Below are 12,435 nucleotides of genomic sequence, written 5' to 3'. Positions count from 1 at the left end.
CGATCCACCGTGGATCGGATGGTGCACCGAGAGATCTGTGGACCGCGTGGGCATTTTTCACACATTTTTCACGATCTACAATACTATTCCGTAGACCGATCACGATTGGACAGCTCTGGGAGGCTTGCCGTGATGATCCAACGGTTCAGGTCCTTATATGGGCAGGATTAAGAATTCTAATCGCAATCTAACGTAGATTTAAACCCTTTAAAAGGACCTAATCGGTGAACTGGAGAGTGTGTGGTGGATTTTGTTCAACAGAACACCCATGGTGGACGTGGTGGCCTGGTGGTCTTCTCGTGGTGCGGATGTCTTCACGCTGAAACCAAAAAACAGTGAACCCATGGAGAGAGAAGCAATGCGTCGCTGAGAGGAGTAGGAGGTTCCTGGACAGCGGACAGCGATCACTTCAGGGGTTCAGGAGGTCTTCTTAGAGAGAGAATTTTTGTAAGGGAGAACTTTCTGTGAGGGAGAAATTGGATGTATGAGGGTTGAGGGTGAGATCTCCTCTTGTAAAATTTTTTTTTCACAGTGAAGTTTGCATGTCTCGTGGAGGCGAGTCCTTTTTGGCTGATCCACGTATTTTGATTGTTTTTTGTTTTATTTCTTCTTTCTTCCTACTGCATCACGTAATACCAAAAAGATTTTGAAAGGTGATGTCCTGGCCAGACATCCACCCAACAAGTGGTATCAGAACGAGGTGGTACAAGGATGCAGATTGCAGCAGTGGTGAGCAAGACTGAAAATAGAAAAGATAGGATCAATCAAGATGGAGATCAACAAGTTTGATGGAAAGAGCAATTTCTCCTTGTGGCAGACAAGGGTGAAGGACGTGCTCATCCAGCAAGGATTGATCGATGCTTTCTTGTGCAAGAAGAAACTGACCACCATAGAAGTGCGAGATTGGAAACGGCTACAGATGCAGGCGGTGAGTACTATCCGTATGTACCTAACGGATGAGGTAGTGATCCATATGCTTAGCGAGACTTCCCCGACGGTATTGTGGTCGAAGCTCGAGGAGTTATACATGGCAAAATCTCTTACCAACACTCTTTTCCTCTGGAGATAGTTTTATCAGCTGCGGATGGCTGAGGGACAGAGTGTGCAGGAGCATCTAAGTCACTTCTAGAAGATCCTCACCGACCTTCTCAGCATTGGCGAGAATGTTGATGAGAAGATCAGGGTGCTGGTTTTGCTCGCTTTTCCCTTCGTATGAGTCCTCGATGACTACTCTTCTAGTAGGGAAGAGCACTATCAAGATTGACAAGGTCACCGCGGTGATATTCCAAAATGAAGTTTTCAGGAGGAAGAATCTGGCTTCGAGCTCCGGTGATGATAGCTTAGCTTTGATGGCTTCTGGAGGAGCAGAAGGCGGTAGATGGAACGACAGGAGATCTCGACGAGGGCGGTCCAAGTCCAGGAGGGACTTGAGCAAGATCAGGTGTTACCGGTGTGACGAATTGGGGCATCTAGCCAAAGATTGTCATCAACTCAGGGATCGGACGATGGCTACTATAGCGACAGCTAGTAGCGATTCAGAGAAAGATGTTCTGGAGATATCTGATGAAGTATCTACTTCTTTTCAGCAGTGAATATTAGATTCTGCATGTACCCATCATGTATGTTGCAGAGAGAAGCAGTTTGACTCTCTGAAAAATAGTGAGGGTACTGTTTATTTACCGGATGGATCGAGCTGTGTGATCAGAGACATTGGAATGGTCAGCTAGAGGATACATGATGGTGCAGTGAGGAGATTGGGAGAGGTCCGATACATACCCAATTTCAAGCGAAATCTTATCTCACTGAGTAGAATGGATTCGAGAGGTTACAGGACCGTAGCTGGTGGAGGAATCCTGAAGGTGCTACGCGGCGATAGGATTGCTCTGGAGAGAAAAAAATGATAGGAGAGGACATTATTATCTAGCGGAGAGCCCAGTACGAGATGGAGCTTCAAGAGCTAGGTGGAGCCCAGGGCAAGGTGGAGCTTTAGATGGAGGTAGATCAGGCACGAGACAGGAGACTTGGGAGGATGAGAGGCAACATCGTAAGGTAAAATTCTTATTGTCGCAGGATGATGCCCCGAGCAGATCTCAGGTCATGAGGAGCACAGTATATGACAGAGATGGGATCGAGTGGCCTGGCTCGACTCCCATGTTTGTCCATCCATGATCAGTAGGCGATTGTCCCAGGGCATGGGGGTGAGGAGATCCAGAGCTCTCAGAGTTAAGAGGAGGCCGAATATCAAGTCGAGATGGAGATTGTTAGGATTTGATGCCTCAAGATTCGATCTACATTGAGCCCACAGCGAGGTCCGCGATGAAAAATGGAGTCCAACGAGTTCAAGATCATCCCAAATGGAGTTCGGACGGAGGAGATACGCTCGTTTGAAGTCGGTACGGAGCTCGAGATGGCGAAGGATAGCTGGCGGGCCGGCGGAGCGGTGGCGGTGCGGCCTTGCGTGGTGGGACGCAGCCCAGCATGCAGTAGCATGTGGGCTAGGCGTGCATAGGGCGTAGCCCAGTGGGCGGGCCCGCCCCAGGCCCAGCGCGTAGCGCGCGGCCCGGCATGGGGCATGCGGGCCGGCCCAGGCCCACACGTGCCCTGGGAGCCTGTTTGCCCGGTCCATTGTGGACCGGACAGTGTACCGGGAGGTCTGTGGATCGTGTGGGCATTTCTCACATATTTCTCGCGGTCCACGATACTATTTCATAGACCGATCACGATCGGACGGCTCTGAGAGGCTTGCGGTGATGATCCAATGGTCCAAATCCTTATATGGGCATGATTAGGAGTTCTAATCACGATCTAACACGGATTTAAACCTTTTAAAAGGGCCTGATCGGTGAACAGGAGAGTGTGTGGTGGATTTTGTTCAACAGAACACCCGTGGTGGATGTGGTGGCCTGATGGTCTTCTCGTGGCACGGATGTTTTCGCGCTGAAACCAGAAAATAGTGAACCCACGGAGAGAGAAGCAGCGCATTGTTGAGAGGAGGAGCAGGAGGCTCCTGGACAGTGGATAGAAATCGCTTCAGGGGTTCAGGGGATCTTCCTAGAGAGAGAGCTTTTGTGAGGGAGAATTTCCTATGAGAAAAAAATTGGAGGTACAAAAGTTGAGGATGAAATCTCCTATTGTAAAATTTTTTTTCTCATAGTGAAGTTTGCATGCCTCGTGGAGGCAAGTCTTTTTTGGCTGATCCACGTATTTTGATTGTTTTTTATTTTATTTCTTCTTTCTTCCTGCTGTATCGTGCAATACCGAAAAAATTTTGAGAGGTGGTGTCCTGGCCAAACATCCACCCAATACTGTGATAATAACCATGGCTTTAGAAATAAAAAAATATCATCCTTGCCACATTTAAGAGTTAGGATTGTATCTTTTGTATGAAAAAATAGTTAATTTTTTCTCATAATATCAATTATTAAATTATATTTTATATAATTTTTATAGCATGATATTAGTTTTAAAATCAATACCGTAGATTGAAAGAAGAGTTCGTCATGCTTTGAAAGTTATACGGTTTAATGATTGGTGTCATGAAAGAAGATTAATCATTTTTTTCACACAAAAGATACAACCCAAACTCCTCCTTTAGTATCATACTTCAGGGGATTATTATAAGAAAGAGAAGTGAAACAAATCTGATAGTTAATAGGGCTCTGGATTTAACATTGTGTAAAAAATGGTGAGGACTATATTAAGCAATGAAGGATCCTTATCCTAATCACCTTTGCACTACCTTGATTTGTAATGATCAAGCCCCATTCAACTATCGATTGAATCATCTAGACATATTCTACCAAAAAAAAAAATCATCTAGACCTCTACCAAAATCAAGTTTCAATTATGGGAACATGGTGTTGGGACATATAGAGGGTATTGTAAAATATTTACTGAAATATTGAACAATGATTTACTGTTATTATGTATGGTAATGACACATACACCTGACCCAAGCTAAAAGCCAGGTAACATTGCTTAACCATCAGCTTAACAAATATAAATGATCTTTTAACTCTGCTCCACTTAATTAACCTACAAATCTAGAATTCCCTTGTTGCATAATACAATTCAACTTATTAGATTCATATCCATGTTCTCTAATAGCATGTTTAAGTAAAAAAAGATAATTTTAATAATTTTGTTAGATTATGTTAGAGGCGGCAATTCATGACCAAGTTGTCAACTTGACAAGAAACTTGATCCATGATGAATAAGTTTGAATTTGACATGAAGGAGATGGGATAAATAGGTTCATCCAACAAAACTTGGTTATTAAATAGGCTGAACTTAAATTTATATGTGTGACCCATTCAACCTATTTGGACCGCCTATTAATTGGACTAAGTCAGGTCTACTTGCTTACAACTCATTTATATGTGTCAAGTCAGGTTAACATCTCATTTGCATATTTAAGTCACATAATTTGTTTATTCAAATAGTTGAATGGTGGGTGCTGATGATCTTATGATCCAACACTGTTCTCCGAAGAACGAATACTACTTATGAGTCTTCTTTTTGTCTTTTTGGTTCTTTCTGTTGAAGGTGTTGACGGCATATTTTTTTTGCTTTTTGTCTTTCCTGGGGTTTAGATAATTTCAGACTTTGTATATTCCGATCTTTCTGCTTTACATGGCTGTGTAATAATCTCTACATTCTCTTTCACTTCTAAATAAAATTTGGTGAGTAATGGGGAATCTCTCATTATTCTCCCTCCTTGTCCAAAAAAAATTTATCTGGACTCAATCCAATCTGGATTTGACCTCGCCAATCCATTGCCACTCCAACCCACTTGTGTCACGGTTTATAAAGTCCCAATTCACCTTTCCAAAGATAAGATTGCATCTTTTGCATGATAGAAGAATCCACCTTGTTTTGTACACATTCACCATTGGATCGTATAATGATCGCATCGAAATTTATATAGATAAATAAATGAAAAAGCTACAGTATTTTGACAGTGGTGTAAGATGTGATCCAATGATTGTTATGGTAAAAAATACAACCCAAGCCTCTTTTGCAACGAACGTAAACTTAATATGCCAGTCAAGTAAGAAGGTCTCCATCTTAGGCGAGTGCTTATTTATTGATTGGACCAAATTCACCATTCAGCTAGCAGGATCAATCCAACGGACAAGGGTCTAGTATTGTGCATGTGATGCACCATATGATGCAGTGCATGCGGACGGACGTACAGTACGGTGCATACAGCAAAAGATCCACGTGCCAATCCAACCACGGAACAACACACAGCATGCATGTATTGTACGTTTTTCTATTTCATTCAGTTTCGTACATGTAGCTTCGCAGGTGAACTGGTGCAGCTCAACCATGCATCCAGTCCAACCAATAATTGATAACGTTAGGGTGAGGGGTCACTTCTAGGCTCGTGGATTGCCGGCCCCGGGCAGCCAAACAACGGACTTGCTTTCAACGTCACGGGCTCAAACGGTCCACCCAATGCTTCCTTCCGCTGTCCTCATGTGACTTCCTTGTCTCGGGTTGATAGTAACTCGACATCATCAAGTAACGTGCTATTTGAACCAAACAGGACCGTTGCCTATTCGTGCCGTATTAAACGATGCTGCTTCCTTACTTTTGGATGCTTTTTTTCAACGGCTACATTCCACATCCCATGCAAGAAGAATTCTTGAGAAAGGTGCACTTACTTCATCATCAGAAACTTCCCTCGAAAAATGAGGAAGCGTTTCTACCAAAAAGAGAAATGAGTAAGTGTAGCTTGGCTTGATTAGGTGTACTGTTAACAACTGTCATGACGGTTACCTAGCGGATGCCATAAAATATGTCGTTTCCTATCTTTGGTGTTTTCCTCAACGGCTATATTCACATTAATCCTGTGCAGACCAATTGGGGAGAAGGATCCACTCGTGGAGAAAGACCAATTGAACTCTCCTCCTTGGGCGGTCAAAATTGTATGTCGGATAATTATTGGCTGAATCCGAACGAGGTGGGACATTTCAATGTTCATCCGTTACTCCATGATATTTGAAGATCTCTCTGTCATTCCACTATGATGGTTATTTAGCATGTCCTTCGAAAAATAAATAGTATCGTGGATTATATTGCTTATTTTGTTGCCGACCACATCGGAGATTGAATTTGATGTCAAAGTGACGATTGTTCAGAAATCTTGCATGATATTTTGTATTCTGATTTTTGGACTATACTCGTACTAAATTGATGTGATTATCCAATTGCATCTAGAAAAAGGGATATATCGAAAAATTAAATGCATGTTAGATATTGGAATCATCCTCTAAGAAAACAATGCTGTGACGACATTACATTAGATGATCGTAAGGTCAAACTCGCATTGGACTCTTATTTCTTTAGTGTTGTAACTTTATTTAAAAATCACATAAAACTACATCCTACTTGAGTAAATTTCAAGAAGTAATAGCTAATAAAAATTGTTCAACTTATTACGTTTGGCTGGTATAGGTAATAGTAAGCCAAGAACCTAGTTGGGATTAGGCATTTGGGTTGGCAGTTCTCTTCTGCTAGAGTGTCCTATTACATTGAACCTAAATGATGCCATTATGATAATGCTTCTTAAAAAATAAATAAATATTAACTGATTGATGAACCACAAGCCTTTTGCGAGTAGCTCATGAGTAGTTCATGGATCACCTACGGAAGTTGTAACTTGAATGATATTTTTATCTGAATGATCTAGTCATTTGAAAATATAGTGAGCACAGAGAAAGTTCTCTATTACCAAAAAAAAAAAAAAAAGTTCACTGGCATATCATCATGACTATTTCAGTAACTTGGCTGATTATGATGATTATTCCTCTACTTTTAATATAAGTAGAATGTGTTTAAATAATTTCAAGGGTTTGCTTGTTCAGGTGGCAATCTTTTAACTTTACCCTGAAAATCTTGCACTCCATCATGTGCTTCCACATGATTTTAGGCTCCAAGCACAACGTCCTCGATTCCTCGAGTAGAAGAGCCTTTTACCATGTGATTAAGAGAACATAATTTGTCCTTAATTCACATGCTACGTATGTGACATGGACCCTGGCTAGGTATGCGTGCATGGCTATGGTACGATACTGTATGTCTGGTATCATATTGGACATACCGTACCAAATATACCATGCTATATCCGACGTAACATACTAATATGTAATATCAAATTATATCGATACTTAGTATACTAAACTCGTATTGTGTACCAACATAATAAGAAAATGGCAGTATGATATCCGGGCCTAAGACAGTAAATTCTGGCTTCCATCTATATTCATACAATAGAAACTTAGATCCAAGTAATTTTAGCATGAATCCTATGCCGTGAAAATGTGACCAAAGCTATACCTGAATACTTGTACATGATTAAATGATCTGATGAAATTATTGGTCCGATCAGATCCATCAATTTAGAGGTAGACCAATCCAGCCATGAAACGACGTGTCTGTGTTGTGCCCTTCCCATTTTGTTTCTTTTTCATGTATGCGTATTGCTTCGTAGTTGGACTGATCCATCATTAAGCTGATAGACTTAATCCAACCAATAACTTCTCATACATTTATGTGCTCCCGCGACTCCTAGCAAGGTGCTCTATTACTTGGTGAGTATTTAAACCTAAACAAATGCACATAAATACACACACGGGAAATCACACATAAGAAAATAGCATGGAAGAAATGTAGGTTGTATCAAACATAACATATATTGTCATATTCTTGAAAGTACAACATTGGTTCAAGAATCGATGAATATTATGTAAGCATCAAGCATCGATACAAATATTGAAGTCTAATCACAGACTTATAAAAACTACGCAATAGTGCAACAGTCACACTCCTTGATTTGAAGCAGGTTGAAGATTTAAATCTTAGTAGGTTACTACCAAAAATTTCTAACAGAGGTAATTCTCCTACAGCTTGTTTGAAATAATTGATAGTGTCCCACTGTAGTTTTTGTTTTTGTCTTTTTTCCACGTATTCTCTTTTTATGAGTGAGTAGCAAGCCTAACCCACATGCAACCACACTAGTCAGTTGAATGTTCCAACAATCATTTTTAAAAACACTATCAATTATGCTTTTTTTTTTTTTGATAAATCATATAATTATTAAACCATGCGAGAATACATGCATATATAGCGATCAGCAAACAAAATATCTAACAATGAAATAGAAAGATTTGTCGAAGAATCTCATGATACAGTGCTAGGGGCATTAGCCACAAAATGCTACCAATTATTGGAATCCAAAAAATGCCACAATGGAATATCATAGGAAAATTTCTGCACAAATTGGTCTGGAAGTTGAAACAATGACTTGGCTAATCCAAAATGCAGGGCTAAGCCTTCCCGAGCCATCTAAGGTGGTAAAAACAACAATCAACAACACAATGAGCAGGAGACATGGAGCTTGATTGAGACTCGTGATTGGACCACTGCATATCACTATCCGACACTCTCTTTGCCTAATTTGATTCCACTAGAAAGGCAGCGACTCAGTCACTGTTCACAATTCTTGAGGCCGCAGGCGATCACAAAGCTAGTATTTGAGAAGAAAAACCCAAGATTAGTTAAAAGTGGACTGATGCCTGGACCTACTCTCCAAAGTAGATCCTGGCCCACAGGATAAATAAAGTGTAACGAAATTCTTTGTGCATCATGGATGGTGTAGAATTTAATATGAAGTGTACCATCTCATCCGATTGATCCACATAGTCATTATTTTTTAATATATATTTAATACCTGCAAGTCGATTTTTTTATTTAAAAATTTTGTAAGATGAAAATATCCTTAACTTTTGAAAAAATTATGATATTTTATGTCCATATTATGACATCCAGTGTCCATAATATGCACAGAATGTCATAATTTTTTTTAAAAAATAAAAATATTTTTGTCATTCAAAATTTTCAAACGAAAAAAATCGATCTACAGATATTAAATGCTCATTGAAAAGTGATTAGACAAAAATGACCCTATCATATTATGATATCTTAGGTCATATTATGATATCTTGGACTATATTACGCCACAAGATGTTATAACTATTTTTAAAAATAAAAAATATTTTTATCATATAAATTTTTTAAAAAAAAATGATTTGTAGGCATTAAATGCGCGTTGAAAAATGATAACTACATGGACCAATCAAATGAGACAGTGCACTCCACGTCAGATTTTCTACACTGCCCGCGGTGCACTGAGAATTTCTCTAAGGTGTAAAGAGGAAAAGTCTGAGATGTCAAGCAAGCCAAACTCCAATGATTGGACTGAAATATATGTTGCACATGATTTGGAGGACTTCACCACAAGGTAGCAACCCAATGGGAGCCACATGCAATTAGCATCCATCTACCCATGGCCCTCCTCACTGCCATCCCTTTCCTTTTGCTGCAGGGCATCATAAATAGCCAGGTAGGTTGAAACTAGAAATGATGGGGAGTTGGGAGCACCAGTCCTTGCTCTTTACCACGCTGTTCACCAAACTTCTCTAAAGTTCTTGCTCTAGGTGACTTGGATCTTATTACCTGTTCCTTTCCTTCATTTCTACCCAGTCCCTCATTTTCTGTGTCTCCAACTATAGCCTCTCATCACTTCCCTTCTTATCAGTCTTCTAGTGGTAGGACCCTGAAATCTTTCTATTTATTCTCTCTGTACAGCCATGCTCTTTCCTCATTGGAGCATCAGCAACAGCCACTCTTGTTAGCCATTCTTCCTTCCCATTTTCCTACTCTTTATGGCTCTTCTTCTCCCATCACTTCTTCTCCTCTTGCTACATTGGAGCAATGCTCAGCCCTCCCCAGGATACTATCCAAGCCACAGGTTTAGGCCCCTGAGGTTTTATCATGGGTTTAACAACCTTTGGGGTCCTCAGCATCAGTACGTCTCCGGAGACCAGTCCTCAGTCACAATCTGGCTTGATAGGAACTCAGGTCTATTACTATGAACCTTTTTCTTGAGCATATATATACTCTATTTCTAGTACTTCACTCTAGTCTCCATCTGTTGTCAATTTCTAATAAAACCTTAGTTTCTTATGTTTACTGAAATCAGGAAGTGGCTTTAAGTCCAATCGCCCATTTCGTAGTGGATATTTTAGTGCTTCAATCAAGCTCCAGCGTGGCTACACTGCAGGAGTAATCACTGCCTTCTATGTGAGGAACCTTGGACTCATTACATATGTGACTACCTCTGTTTTTTATCATAGATCTATGAAGTTTTATCATGATTGGTGATTAATATATACATCGATCCAATCATCACTATAATTTGACACTTCTCCTATTGTGCCGTGGTATTCTAGCTTTCGAACAATGAAGCACACCCCGGCTTCCATGACGAGGTCGACGTCGAGTTCCTAGGGACGACACCGGGCGAGCCATACACCCTGCAGACTAATGTGTACATCAGAGGAAGCGGAGATGGAAGAATCATTGGTAGGGAGATGAAGTTTCATCTGTGGTTCGACCCAACTGCTGGATTTCACAACTATGCCATACTTTGGAATGCTAGAGAGATCATGTAAGCATATTGGAGTTCATTTTAACTATTGGGCTTAAGAATGATGCTTGTTCTTTGAAGTAGCAGAAGTTAGCACAGTAATGCAATAATGTCGACTGAGAAAGGATACCCAGATCTAACTTAATACACGATTCAGCAGTTTATAATATTATAGGTAGCAAAGAAGCCAATTTGCCATAACAATCCAAGGACACGCCATCAAAAGTATTAACACCAAATCTACACAACATTGGCATGGCTTTTACTTTTATTAAGTTTACGTCCTTTTTAATGTTGGTGGATTTATAGATTTACCCTCAGCAGTAACTTTGATCCAAACTCCCAAGTGTTGGCCGGTATCATTTTTTTTTTAAATTATTATTATCAGTATATGTAAGTAAATCGTAAAAAATGAAGACATTCCACGAAGTGGACATCATTCATTGTGAATTTAGAGTGCGGTCATTATCAGTAATAATACATCAGATTCCATTAGAGCTCTGCATCTATGGAACCTAACAACTCTGTCTCTGTGCATTTGTAGTGGCAATGCTGTGCACACGATAGATAACGGTAATAAAGAATACTTAGATGTTTTACTGAATTGACTGGGCCATTTTAAGGTAAAGAATGTGTACGACCGGGTTTCTTGTCCGCTTTCAGCGTAAGGATATATATGCGCACAATAAAGAAGGGAACAGAGTTCATTCTTTTATGTTTAACCTCCTCAAAACATTAAACTCATTACATCATTGATCATTTATTAGTAACAATCACTTTTATTGCATGTACCCCTGAATAATAAACTAATTAGATGCTACAAATTAAGATTTCTTCATCAAGATGATACATAAACAAGTGTAGATTATTTTTGAAGGTTGAAATGATTGGTGAAAGCCTGAGACTAATATGAGTCATGACAGATTCTACGTAGATGATGTACCGATACGCCGATACCCGAGAAAGAGTGTGTACACATTCCCTCTCCGGCCGATGTGGGTTTATGGCTCCATTTGGGATGCATCATCCTGGGCAACTGATGACGGCAAATACAAGGCCGACTACCGCTATCAGCCGTTCGTTGCAAGCTTTACGAGGTTTGTCGTCCATGGGTGCTCCGCTTTTGCCTCGCCGCGCTGCCGCCCGGTGCACTCCTCGCCGTTCGGCATCGGCCTCAGCTCCCGGCAGTCGATGGCCATGCATTGGGTCCAGAAGCATTGCATGATCTACAACTATTGCTGGGATCATAAGAGGGACCATTCCCTGACGCCTGAGTGCAGGAACTAGTTAATCTACTTGTTTACTGATACAATTCATCTCCTCTATTGGCTTGCCTATCTCTCTAAACGTATTTAAGGGAGGGTTCTTATCCTTTTGTATTTTTTTCCTGCCAAATCCTAGCGGCCGAGGCATGCCTGCCGGCCCATTTCTACTCCTATGAAAGGTTAAATATTGTGTACCTTGTATGACTATTGCCTGGCTTTAATTTTATGTGGTGAAATAAATAGGAGACACTGGCTCTGGGATCATGGGATGGGAACTGTGCAGGGGGATGCTTCCATTCATTTGTCCTTTCCATCTGTTGTGTTACAAACAAGTAAACGGTACGGATGAGAGTGTGATGTGACATAAAGATTATTACCGTTATGTGCTGAAGTCGATCCATTTGTTTCCATTGGACATTTTTTCTGCGTTAGTCAAGTAGATTGATTGGTGGAGTGAGTATATACATCGATCTTTTTTTTTTTTTTTTTTTTGAGTAGAACATATGCATCAATACATTTGATAGTTTACTAAAGAATAGTGATCAATAATTGATGAAAGAAAGTAATGGTTAAATAAGTGCAAGAAATGGGACCGTCGTTCGGTACAAAGAGCACTAACTTCACCTGCTCGATTCCGGCCCTACATGGCAAAAAGAGATTGGTGGGCTTCCAAAG

The 12,435-nt window shown here is 40.4% G+C and overlaps 1 protein-coding gene across 1 annotated transcript; it reads left to right on the top strand.

Annotated features, from left to right (window-relative positions):
• The first annotated feature begins 9,424 nt into the window (after positions 1 to 9,424).
• LOC105059062 (probable xyloglucan endotransglucosylase/hydrolase protein 32) lies at positions 9,425 to 12,039 on the top strand. Its single transcript, XM_010942212.4, has 4 exons — positions 9,425 to 9,927; positions 10,049 to 10,149; positions 10,299 to 10,516; positions 11,419 to 12,039. The coding sequence occupies exons 1-4, from the start codon at positions 9,732 to 9,734 to the stop codon at positions 11,780 to 11,782; spliced, it is 879 nt and encodes a 292-aa protein (XP_010940514.1). The 5' UTR covers positions 9,425 to 9,731; the 3' UTR covers positions 11,783 to 12,039.
• The last annotated feature ends 396 nt before the right edge of the window (positions 12,040 to 12,435 follow it).

This window comes from Elaeis guineensis, chromosome 16 (genome assembly GCF_000442705.2).
Source record: "Elaeis guineensis isolate ETL-2024a chromosome 16, EG11, whole genome shotgun sequence".
In the NCBI taxonomy this organism is placed as follows: Eukaryota; Viridiplantae; Streptophyta; class Magnoliopsida; order Arecales; family Arecaceae; genus Elaeis; species Elaeis guineensis.
This window is presented reverse-complemented; position numbering and strand designations above follow the sequence as displayed.

What these genes read in the sequence shown, in the direction of transcription:
- LOC105059062 (XM_010942212.4), top strand. Translation starts at nt 9,732, where the DNA reads ATGGCTCTTCTTCTCCCATCACTTCTTCTCCTCTTGCTACATTGGAGC. An exon ending in GAGTAATCACTGCCTTCTAT is followed by an intron (nt 10,150 to 10,298) that starts GTGAGGAACCTT and finishes GTGGTATTCTAG; the next exon opens with CTTTCGAACAATGAAGCACA. An exon ending in TGGAATGCTAGAGAGATCAT is followed by an intron (nt 10,517 to 11,418) that starts GTAAGCATATTG and finishes GAGTCATGACAG; the next exon opens with ATTCTACGTAGATGATGTAC.